A 13,287-nucleotide genomic window follows, 5' to 3' on the forward strand; every position below is an offset into this window, starting at 1 on the left:
CCTAGCCTCACGCTGTGAAACTGTAATATCCCCCACTTGAGCCATAGGGAAACATGGACATTACCGTGCACATTCAGTTGTAACTGACAGCTGCTGATTTATAACTGATAGCAACTGGTATATTTCAGTTCTGACAAAATATTGTCAGAACTGGAAGAGATCACTGTTAGAAAAAAAATAATGAGCTTCTGAGAGGAACTGGCGGTGAGGTTAGTATGTAATATTTATTTGCAGCTATGTCATGTGTTTATTTTAAATAATTCTACTCGCTTCAGGTTCCCTTTAAAGAGTGTATACCGTACAGCAGTTTTAAACATCCTGTAGACATCATCATTCTAGCACCTGCACACTAAACTAGCAACATAACTTTTCAGCGTCTGATGCTATCTCCTTCACCAACTGGCTGTTGAAAACAAGACTACGTTTCCCATGATCACTAGCAGTACCTAAACATCTAATCAGGGGCGTGGCTAGAAAGACAAAATGGTTGTCTACTGTGGCTTTAAAAGTTGCTGAAAAAAAGGTAGGAAAGAAAAGCCAATGGAAGCAAATACACATGTGCCCAGCTGAAAGAAGAGTTCTAGAGAATAGCACACAGAGATACGGAAGCTTATCTCAACCAACAATTCTGTTAGAATTTGCATTGTTTATTGGCTTTTGCTTTACTTGTACTGTCTGTCGCCAAATATAATACACTGTCTTATATTCTTTTGGGAGGAGAAATATGTGCTAGGCTTATTCGCCCTAGGACAATGGGGTGGGGGGGCTTACTCTCAAGAGGGGGTAGACGCTATGTGTATGGGTTGGTGTGTGGTCTCCTACTGCACTTCCCTTATGGCTGCGTCCCCCTCTGACCTAGTGTACTGTGTCAGCATTGAGGGTCAAAGGTCACCATCACAGCTTCAATACTATGCTGCCGCGTACACCGGAGAAGTTACAGGGAACGGAGGGGGACCAAGCGACAAGGCAGGTGCGGTTAGAGTTGGGCCGAACCTCCGATTTTAGGTTCGCGAACCGGGTTCGCGAACTTTCGCGGAAGGTTCGGTTCGCGTTAAAGTTCGCGAACCGCAATAGACTTCAATGGGGATGCGAACTTTGAAAAAAAAAAAAAATGATGCTGGCCACAAAAGTGATGGAAAAGATGTTTCAAGGGGTCTAACACCTGGAGGGGGGCATGGCGGAGTGGGATACACGCCAAAAGTCACCGGGAAAAATCTGGATTTGACGCAAAGCAGCGTTTTAAGGGCAGAAATCACATTGAATGCTAAATGACAGGCCTAAAGTGCTTTAAAACATCTTGCATGTGTATACATCAATCAGGGAGTGTAATTAAGGTACTGCTTCACACTGACACACCAAACTCCACTGAACAGAACAGGTATGCAGTGGCGGGTTCACTGAACAGAACAGGTATGCAGTGGCGGGTCCACTGAACAGGTATACAGTGGCGGGTCCACTGAACAGAACAGGTATGCAGTGGCGGGTTCACTAAACAGGTATACAGTGGCGGGTCCACTGAACAGAACAGGTATGCAGTGGTGGGTTCACAGAACAGGTATGCAGTGGCAGGATCAATGAACAGGTATGCAGTGGCAGGATCAATGAACAGGTATGCAGTGGCAGGATCAATGAACAGGTATGCAGTGGCAGGATCAATGAACAGGTATGCAGTGGCAGGATCAATGAACAGGTATGCAGTGGCAGGATCACTGAACAGGTATGCAGTGGCAGGATCAATGAACAGGTATGCAGTGGCAGGATCAATGAACAGGTATGCAGTGGCAGGATCAATGAACAGGTATGCAGTGGCAGGATCAATGAACAGGTATGCAGCCAGGGACAAGCTAAGGCTAACTAATCTTTCCCTATGAGAGACTGCAGTAGCTCGCCCTACTCTAACTAATGCAGGCACACGAGTGGCCACGGCCGCCGCTGCCTGCCTATATAAGGGGGGGTGGGGCTCCAGGGGCTAGTGTAGCCTAATTGGCTACACTGGGCCTGCTGACTGTGATGTAGAGGGTCAAAGTTGACCCTCAGTGCATTATGGGGCGAACCGCAATGGGGCGAACTTTTCCGCAATAAAGTTCGCGTGCGGTACCCGCACGCGAACCACCTAGGTTCGCGCGAACCAGGTTCGCCGGCGAACCGTTCGGCCCAACTCTATTAGAGACCACACACCTCCCCATACACATAGCATCCCATTTAAACTAGGTCTTATTTTCGGGGTAGGGCTTATATTTCGAGCATACTTGAAATATAAGCTAGGGCTTATTTTCGGGGAGGTCTTATTTTGGGGAAACACAGCACTAGTCTACTTTTTGGTTGATTTTCTGTCTCTTTTCATTCATTAAAATAAAATGACCATAAAATGTAATAACTGTTCAGTTCTTTTTAAGTGGGCAATCTTACAACTTTAGCAGAGGATCAAATAATTATTTTCCCCACTGTCTATCTATTTATCTACAGCTATAAGAATACAATTGGGTACAGTCCTTTATATAGCAAAAAGGGCCAAAAAGCACAGTCCTTTTTAAAGAGAACCAGAGACGAAGCACCCTCATGTATTTTATTACATTTATCAGTGGGAACATGACAGTAAACACCTACCCTGCTTTTAGTTTCATTGTTATCTGCTTAATTAGTCTATTAGCAGCTGTGATAAGAATCCCCGACTGGCTCAGTCTAGGTTTGACCTGGAATCATTATAGCTAAGTCACTCTTCTGTGGAGTCTTTTCAAGCCCAAGCCTACCCCCTCCTGGCTTAGATTTCCTGCTTTGCATACTGAGAGCTGAATCTCTGTGGCTGCAATATGATCCCTGTGTGCTCTGTGTGCATTATGCTGAGTACACGCTATGAGATTTTCTAGTCGATTTACTGTCAGATGGATTATTTCCAACATGTCAGATTTGCTTTTTGATCGATTTCCGAGCATTTTCCGATCGATTTCCATGCACTTTAATAGAAAATCGATCGGAAAATGCTCGGAAATCGATCGGAAAGCAAATCGAACATGTTGGAAATAATCGATCTGACAGTAAATCGACCAGAAAATCTCATAGTGTGTACCCAGCATTAGATACTGATGATGACTGCAGTTTCATTCCTATGAGAGACACTTCCTACAGACAGCTGTACATCATACCAAAATGAAAGCACACAGATGAAAGGCTGCATTTAGCCTAGATAGCAGCATAGTCTCATATAGCCTAGACAGCACATCCAGAACAACTCATAACCCGGAAGGAGAAGGGATATGAGCCGGCTGCCATATTTGATTTTTCCTGGAGCAATAATGGATAAAAACCACTCAAAAAGGCACACCAGAGCGGCGAAATTATCAGGTAGAGCATTTATTCTTTACAAACTATCAACTGATATGTTTATTTTGTGTGAAACGTTCATCTCTGGTTCCCTTTAAGAGGCAGTCCACCTTGCCCACTTGGATCTTTGTTACTTTATGGAAAGGACTCAAAATTTGCAAAGAAGAGGAAATAGAATGCCCGTTTTTCTGGTACAAAAAACTTTTTCATATAAACTTTATTGATACATATAGCAAAAAATAGCAAACGATATCTTTGGTTCCACATAGTCAGTCTTCATATGATCAACAATATCAAAACACCAATGACTAAGGCTGATAGTGGCAATATTCTGGCTTGACTTGATGTTTTAGTTGCAACCCTTGATAGATGTATGTATTAAAAGCGGCCCCGCTTTTAATACATACATCTATCAAGGGTTGCAACTAAAACATCAAGTCAAGCCAGAATATTGCCACTATCAGCCTTAGTCATTGGTGTTTTGATATTGTTGATCAGATGAAGACTGACTATGTGGAACCAAAGATATCGTTTTTAAAGGTTTTTGCCTGATATCTATTTATCTAACCATAATTATACCTCTGCAGTAAACTCAATAGTTCATAACAAAAAAATGCAGAAGGAACTGTACGCTATATCCACATATACATGCTTGAGGGCGGTTGCCTCAACCTGAACACAGCAAGTTTCTGCACCACCTCCTAATCACATATGTGTGTGCAAACTCTACAGTTTACATGGCAGGTGGCATTAGAAGGTGTTAAAATTCTGCACTTTTTCACCGGTTAAAAATCATTATTTAGTTACTGGGTCTTGTGAACTAAAGCAGTTAAAGCAAATCTGCGAGTAATAAAAGTTGACTTACCTAATTAGTGGCCCAGAGGCTTCCCAGATCCTTCTTGAGCTCACTGCTGCTGCCCAGACCCTCTTCTTTTTATGGCCACATTCTAGTATGAGCTTCTCTGTATTGGGCATGAGTAAGGCTCAAGCATGCCCAGTAGAGCAAAGCCACTCATGCACAGAGGAAAAGAAACTGTGTACAAGCGATTTCCCTCTACTGGGCATGTGCAGACCATGGTGCATGCCTGGTACAGAGAAGCTCGTGCCCACAGGAGAACCGGCATATTTCATTGTTGGCTTCAGTTAACCTTTAAGCTGAATGGGTTAATAGAGGCTCTGTGGGCGATAAACAAGTTTTGTCTCTTTTTGCCATGTGGGATGAGTCAGAAAGACCATCCGGATGGAAATGAGGCTTCCAGAAACAGCTTTAAAGACAGAATATGTATTAACAGCAAAGGATGTCATAAATAATTTCCAAATGAACAAAAACTGTGGTTTATACAAAATGTTTTCCTGTAAGGAAGATCTTGCGAAAGCTGCATTAGGAATGTGGATGGGAAAGATTATGCAGACGAGAAGTGATTGACTGGAGGGTCTATAAAATAATTTTTAAGCAATGTTTACAGAACCCTTTAAAAGTGCACACTAATCAGTAAGGCACATACTGCATACTGCATTATTTATGTTGCACCATTTAGATTTCACTGGACTATGGCAGTAATGTCTTTACCTGCAGTAGCAAAAATGCAAGTTGGCATAATGTGTTCCATCAACATCCAGCCACCCACATTCAGGGAGATCACACCTGCCTCCTGCAAAACAATGGATTTTCTTTGTATACCTACCTTTCAACAACTTCCATACACCCCAGAGGTGCTGTTTTATGCAGGATACCTAGATGAGAAGTGTACCTCTGGCTAATGTGACCCTTGGAACTTCACTCACATCTACTGAGTTCCAGGAACATTGCAGTTCCCCAAACCAGTCAGAGGTTCCCACTGGTTCTCATAGTGACCGTCAAGACTTGTTTGAACTGTTAGACAGTGAAGGAAACCATCTTTAACAGCTGTATGTAGAGGGAGACACCCACTCAAAGCACATTACAGATTGTGAATGCATGCAAAGCCTAAAAATGATTAGTTGGATATTTGATAATAACAGAACTTGTATATGAAAAAACTCTACACAGATGTAGAAAAACCTTGGGTCATTAAAGGAAATATAACAAAAAGTAAAAAAAAAAAAAAGATAATTGTACTTAAAACATTTAGGAGTTTTGAATGCATAAGAATGAGTCTAAGTGATTATAAGCTATTGATTTTACCTGTTGCCTTCTATGTGACTGTCGGCATCACTGATTCATTCAGTGCTTTTTCTCTGGGTCAACCCATTTGTGGTTTCCCAGCACTCTGATGTCTAAAGCCCAATCTACACGATACGATTCTTTATACGATTCGATTACGATTCTATTTACAATCCGATAAATCCGACATGTCCGATCAGGATTCGATTCAGTTCGATTTGCCATTGTTTTGTAATGGCAAATCGAATCGAATCGAATTCTGATCGGTCATGTCGGATTTAGTCGGATCGTAAATAGAATCGTAATTGAATCGTATAAAGAATCGTATTGTGTAGATTGGGCTTTAGAGAGTGCATGACCACCACTTGCAGGCTAATGAAGCACTGCAGTGCCTTTGGTCTGCGATACCCGTGCATAAATGGTCACACCATGGCTGGGCAGGAATACTCGTGTTGCTATTACCACCAGCTGTCTTTCAAATCCCTTTGTTTTGGCCATGCCCTTTCCTCTGCAGTCAAACCACATGTGCTGGGAGAACCATACATGGTTTGATCCAGGGTAAAATGCACTCATAAAGCCACACCTGGGAAGTTGTAAAGTATTTACATAACGGGAAAGCAGTAGGTATATTTATTTATTATTTATTTATTTATTATATCAGCTAAAAATAACTTAAAGCCAGTTTCTACTAGATGCAGCTGTCTGTATCTTTCTGTTCACGAGAAACAGATGAATTGTGACAGCCCTTGTAAAATCAATGGGCTGTTTCCATTTAATGTGTTTTTTGTGCACCCAAAAGAAAAACGAATAGCGTATTGGTTTGTCCTAGACAGTGTGTGTGTTCATCCTATAAATGATGTTTGGCTGTGTATGAACCAAATGTTTTCTGAATGCAATGTGCACAGAGTTCGGCAAGTTGCGAATGAAGAGTCATTAGGGCCTTAAGGTGGCCACACACCATACAATTAAAAGATCCAATTTTTCACCAATTCGATCATTTCAATCAGTTGTCCTGAAAAATCGAGTGCTTTTCATTGTTTTCGATTGATAAATCTGAATCTCCTGTTTTTTTGTAGATTGGACATGTTGGAAATTTCAGACCAACTTTATCAAGAATTGTATGGTGTGTGATGGATTGTCAATTACTTGATGTTCAGTTCCAATCAATTTTTTCTGAGCTTTTAATTATTTTATTTATGATTGGGGAAAAATGTAACTTAGGTGTGTGGTACATTGGTCAGATTTTTGAATTTTTACAATCAGTCAGAAAAATTGATTGCTATTTTTGAATTGAACAGATATTTAAAACATTGTATAGTGTGTGACCACCATTAGACTCAACATTAGACAAGACAAATAACATTTATATCGCGCTTTTCTCCTGGCGGACTCAAAGCTCCAGAGCAGCAGCCACTAGGGCGCGCTCTATAGGCAGTAGCAGTGTTAGAGAGACTTGCCCTAGGTCTCCTACTAAATAGGTGCTGGCTTACTGAACAGGCAGAGCCAAGATTCGAACCCTGGTCTCCTGTGTCAGAGGCAGAGCCCTTAACCATTACACCATCCAGCATTATGTATTCTTTTCAGACAACATTTTTCAAATACTGTGTAGGCTTTTTGAGTTTTTTTTTCTTTTTATAGTTGAATGGACAGCACGGTGGCATAGTGGTTATAACTTTTACCTTGCAGTGCGGGATCCCTGGTTTGAATCCCAGCTAGGGCCAGAGATGGCCGAACAATTCGCCGGCGAACTTCCGTGGTTCACGATCGCGGAGAACCTCAAACTTTTCCGGGAGTTCGGTTCACCCCCATAGTGCATCATGAGGGTCAACTTTGACCCTCTACATCACAGTCAGCAGGCACATTGTAGCCAATTAGGCTACACTCCCTCCTGGACCCCCCCCCCCCCTTATAAAAGGCAGGCAGCGTCAGGCATTTGAGTCACTCGTGTGCCTGCATTAATTAGAGAAGGGAAATCTGCTGCAGACTCTCATAGGGAAAGCTTAGTTAGGCTCTTGTAGGCTTCTTAGCTTGCTCCTTGCTGATTCTTATTGCTAAAACCATATGGGCTTGAAAACTGCCATGGCCTGCACTCTCGCCATGGTACGCACCAGTCCAGCACGGCCGTCACAACACAAACAACTGTTTGCAGTGCGTTACACAGTGAGTTTGGTGTGTCAGTGTGAAGCAGTACTCTAATTACACTCCCTGATTGATGTATACACATGCAAGATGTTTTTAAGCACTTTAGGCCTGCAATTTAGCATTCAATGTGATTTCTGCCCTTAAAACGCTGCTTTGTGTCAAATCCAGATTTTTCCCCGGGACTTTTGGCGTCTATCCCACTCCACCATACCCCCCTCCAGGTGAAACATCTTTTCCATCACTTTTCTGGACAGCATAAGTGTTTCTAGTTTTCAAAATTTGCCTCCCCATTGAAGTCTATTGCGGTTCGCGGAAGTTCGCGGTTCGCAAACCAAAAATCGGAGGTTCGGGCCATCTCTAGCTAGGGCACGACCTGCCCTTTTTTCCCATGTATGGGTTACCTCTGGGCACCCTCCCACATACAGATAAGTTAATTGGCTTCCCCCTAAATTGGCTCTAGACCAGGATACATACACTACACGATACATACATAGACATAGGACTATGGTAGGGATTAGACTGTGAGCCCCTCTCAGGGACAGTTACAGTAAGTTAGTGACAAGACAATATACAGTGTTCTGGAAGATGTCGGCGTTTTGGAAATACTAAATAATAATTTAAAAGTGTTAATAGAAATTTGTGTAGGATGGAATAAAAATTAATTCGCTGGTAATCTCTCTTGAAAATGTGAGCTCTCTGTATGCTTTGCTGGTCTAGTGCTTTCAGCACTGTGGATAAGTAACCTAACATGCAGACTGAATGTAGCTCGGAGCAATAGCCAACAAGGTACATGTTTTGTTTAATCAGTGGGGGAACAGAGACTGACTCAATGGGCCTGATTCACAAAGCGGTGCTAAGGGCCTTTTTCCACTAGCCTGCGATTTGCTTCTGATCGCAAATCGCAAGGTACATTAAACTAATGGAAACTGCAGCAGCAACTTCCATTAGTGCGATCCGATTGCAATGCGATTTTGTTCAAATCGCAATCGTCGTTCTGCCGCGTTTTGTATGCGATTGAGCTGGACTAGAATGAGTATAGTAGCTCAATCGCAATCGCAATCGCATGGTGGAAATTGAAACGCGATCGCGATCGGAATCGCAATCGCATTTCATAGTGGAAAAGAGCCCAACAGTTAGCACGCTAGTGAAAAGCCCTTTATCCTGCCTAAACTCAGTTTAGGCATGATAAGTTTAGGTGTGATAAGTTTAGGCATGATAAGTTTAAGCACCAACTGGGTTAGCACCGCAGTGCACAGCTGATCAAAAGTTTTGCGCTAGCAAAGTCTGGTGCACTTCGCATAGAGTTTAATGACGCTGCTTTGCGTTCGGGACTTTGCGTGCGATCTAAACTTATCTAAACTTAGCATGCCTAAACTTATAATGCCTAAACTTATCATGCCTAAACTTATCACGCCTAAACTGGCTTTTCACCAGTGTGGTGCAAAGGTTATCACGCTTAAAGTCTTTTAGGCGTGATAACTGAGTTATCACCGCTTTGTGAATCAGGCCTCACTCAGTACAGGTTTCCTTTAATGTTTAATAGTTTAAAATGTGAAATTCAGTTTATTATGTCTGTACATTCAGGGCTCATTCACAGTAAGAAGCACAACATGCCTTAAAAATGCATTTTTAAAGCATTTATCTGTGGGGTTGCATTTTTTTTCAGTGGGTTTCAGCCCCATTGACTTAATTGCACGCGTCTAATTGCACGCGTACCAAATCTGATACATCTTTGCCCACAAACTGATAAAGGTTTTCTTTTTAAGCTATATATGCATTGTTATAAGATGTTAAATAATACACATTCTATTCCTGCCTAACACGACAATACAACTCCATAATAACAGAACATGTGGCTCAAATTGCTGAATCTTTGTAAGGGTTGGTTCACACATAAATATGCACATTTCCAGTCTGGTCCAGTACTGTCCTGTCCTGCCAGTTATTCATCCGTTTTGTATCAGCTTTACTGGAACGGAAATGTGCACTTTTTATGTGTGAACACAGCCATAGAAACACATACAAAACTAATACAGAACTGACAGGACTGGACTGGACCTGAAATGTACCCCTGTTATGTGTGAACACAGCTATAGAAAACTGATACAAAACTTACAGGACTGGACTGGGCCAGAAATGTACCCCTTTTATGTGTGAACACATCCATAGAAACACATACAAAACTGATGCTAGCTGTCAAAAACTGGAGGACTATACACCTTTTCATGTGTGATCCAAGCCTTTGGCTTGTTGTCATGTCCCATCTGAATCTTATGTCTATGCCAGTGTTTCTCACACCTCTCCTCGTGACTTCCCAACAGTGCATGTTTTGCAGGCAGCCTCACCTATGCACAGGTGGGGTAATTATTGCCTCAGCTGGGTGGATTCCATGTACCTGAGAGTGAGCCACTAATTACCCCACCTGTGCATAGATGAGGCTGCCTGCAAACCATGCACCATTGGTGAGTCACAAGCACAGGTTTGAGAAACACTGGTCTATGCTACAAACCAAATCTCAGCACTATTATCACAGTCTGGTCTCATTCTCATATTGCTTTGTATCCCGCAGTATGGTCACCAGACATCTATATGTGATACGCTCATCTACCATTGCAGGCCATGTTTTTTGGGGAAAAAACATGAGCCAATGTTAAATGATATGTAATGCTTTTTTTGTGTAGCCAGGTTTTCCATTAATCTTAATCATCCATTTTTCCACCCCATACCAGAGTGAAAACATAGCTTTCATATATTTTACCTGTCTCTCTAATATGTCACATTTACCATATTCTGTTGTTCATGTAATTTGGTTTCATGGTTTCTTTTGTTATTCACACCCTCCCATCATATTTTTCTTTTGTTTGTCCCCTCATGTTTCCATCCATCTCCTCTATTAGTAACTAAGAGGCGCAAGGCTCATCTACGGCGCTTGGACAGGCGTTGGACGCTGGGCGGCATTGTCAACAGGCAACAAAGCCGAGGTGAATAGTTTATTGTCCTTTACATTATCCGATCCTGTTACTGGAAACCTTAAGGGCATTGCTTCAGCTAGCTCCTCCCTCTAAAGCAGCATAATGTTGTGGCGGGTCTTCAATATATTGCTTACTTTTGCTTGTTGCCATTCTTTGCCTGCACCTAGTGTACGCTTCAGTGCACTGCCACCTCAGATGCATGCTGCTTAAGCATAAGCGCAATGGTAAAATCATACTTTTCTGCACACTTTTTCTAGTTTGATGAAGTTGATACATTTGTGTACACCATTTCTGAAAAAATCTGATTGAAAACTATTGACTAATATTGTTATTTAGTGGTACTGGTCCAACAGAACTCAGCTTTGACTACTGTTTTACTGAAGTGACTAAACCAATGACACATTTTGTGCAATGGAGGTTATGATAAAAAAATAAATCAGTGGTTATTTTTATTTAATTGTATTCATCATATTTCTGCCTCCTGACTATTTTCATTTGCAATGGCATGTCTGAATGACCCTGAGTTCCCAAGATATACGAATATATTTTAAAAATACTGTATGCCACTTTTGATTCTTTAATGTGTTTGCTAGCTTCACTTGCCAATAGGAAAGCATGGGACTCTTGCCTTACATTCTTACCAATGGTGTCTCAGGAACTCGAAATCAATAGACTTGCAGATTTCACAGGTTTTTATGTATTTTTATCATAAACTCAGGTCAATCCAGGTCTTCCCAGAGACTGATCATCGGAAACTACTGTATACTGTATCTTGCAGCTGCCATCCTGGTACCTGGAGGTGTTTAATATGGTTTACATTGTTTTATAGTAGAATTTTGTTATAGTAAACCTCTGGATATAGTAAACCCAGTCCTCCAGTCCCCACTATGCGCCTGTATGACTATACAATGTATGATCAATTCTGATATAGTAAACCACTTGGCTAGGTCCCTTGGATGTACGGTATTTTAGAAGAAAATGTTTCTGTATTCTGAAGAAAGGCACAAACTTAAAGTGGACTCAAATTAAAAATACAAGATTTCAGAAATAAAATCTATTTTCTAAATTATAATAATAAATAGCAGCCTTTTTTCAGCTGCATGATGACAAATATAAAATATTTTACATTTATTGGAGGAACCCCTCCCTTCCTTTCAAATTGCCGGAACAAAATCCGGCAAACTGGTGAAGTAGGTGGTGTCCGGCAATGGAGGAATTGCTAATGGCTGCCCCCGGTATAACCCTAGTTATGAAAAGAGAAGAGTGAAAAGCATGCACTGAAATGCTCATAGGCTTGAAGGAGTATTTATTTATCTTTGTATGTGTCAGAGTGGTGCAACTAAATATTTTTAATTAAAAAAAATGTTTGGTTTGGGTCCGCTTTAAAGGGACCCAAAGCAGAGCATAAGATAAGAAGATCTGAACTTACCTGGGGCTTCCTCCAGCTCCCCGGTCCCTCTGTGTCCTTTGAGTTCCCTCCGTGCTCCCACTGGCAGCCCTGTTAGGTGCGAAACTTCTCCCAAAGTCATGCGCAACTATGCATGTGTGACCCGTCTGTGCACCCATCTTAGTCACACGCTCATCACCGCAAGTGTTCTGCGCAAGCGCAATTTAGTCTTTTGAAAACTGTGCTTGCGCAGAATGCTCACAGCCACAGGCGCACGATCAAGATGAGTATGTAGACGGGCCACACGTGCCCAGTGGCGCACAACTTTAGGCAAAGTCGCGCACATGGGCCGCCAGTCGGAGCACAGAACGGACCGGGAGGATGCCGAGGGACCTGGCGGGCTATGGGGGGAGAAAGCTGGATTTAGCCCCAGGTAAGTTCAGATTACCTTTTTTATGCTCAGGGGCCCTTTCATGTGATGAGATCTTTTATTTTTATTAGATTCAGTATCTTCCTGCCAGGGTGCAGCAGGGCTGTTTCTGGTCATTTTGGTGCCCCAGACAAGGCACCTTTTGTCTCCTTACCCCAATGTTGTGAACATAAAGACCATAACCTACACTAATTCGTTTTGTGGGCCTCAACAAGAAATTGATATTTTACATAGAAATAATGTTTCTCAAAATAAGTTTGTAAAGGATACACAAATTACTACCAAGCCATATACATCTCAATCAACCCGTATAACAAACCCTTCCAATAACAGTTTTGAGGAGTATGTATCCAGTTTGTAAACATTATAGTGTTTATATACATGCTAGGTCTTTACAGGTTGGAATATTGTCCTAGAAATCAATCAGGATTGCAACAATCGACAGGGCAATGCCAATTTAGGTTGTAAAATTACCATCCATCTCTTTTTTTTTTTTTTTTATGGAACTAGAAGCTGACTATAAGAATGTCATAAAGTACAGTGTGTTAAGGCTAGCTCCGTGGTGCTCCCACCTATAGTTGTCACTCCATGTATCTGCCTGGTTTGCCTATGCCAAAAAACGGCCTATAGGTGAAGTGTCAATGCAGAAACACAGACTTTAATAATGTCTCAGGCATACTGCCCTCATACATACAGGAAACTGAGGATACAATTTGCAGAGGGTCACCAAAATTAGACTACACAAGATTTGAAAAGTTATTTCAGCTGCAACATTTAGATGGTAGGGCCAGAATTTGGCATAAACAACATGAAAGCATGGATCCACTCTGCCTTGTGTTAACTGCTCAGGCTGGTGGTGGTATAATGGTGTGGGGATGGGGAACATTTTCTT

General features: G+C 41.8%; 1 protein-coding gene across 7 annotated transcripts in view; it reads left to right on the forward strand.

The window, feature by feature from the left end:
• Positions 1-13,287, forward strand: part of SH3PXD2A (SH3 and PX domains 2A) — a 455,860-nt gene that overhangs the window by 417,687 nt on the left and 24,886 nt on the right. For 5 of the 7 annotated variants that reach the window (XM_068257340.1, XM_068257341.1, XM_068257343.1 and 2 more), the window contains one exon: positions 10,504-10,587. The exons of the other annotated variants lie outside the window; for them this stretch is intronic. In XM_068257340.1, coding sequence (XP_068113441.1) covers positions 10,504-10,587 — 84 coding nt within the window. The remainder of the gene's footprint in view (positions 1-10,503; positions 10,588-13,287) is intronic. 7 annotated transcript variants of the gene reach the window in all.

Source organism: Hyperolius riggenbachi, chromosome 10 (genome assembly GCF_040937935.1).
Source record: "Hyperolius riggenbachi isolate aHypRig1 chromosome 10, aHypRig1.pri, whole genome shotgun sequence".
Taxonomy (NCBI): Eukaryota; Metazoa; Chordata; class Amphibia; order Anura; family Hyperoliidae; genus Hyperolius; species Hyperolius riggenbachi.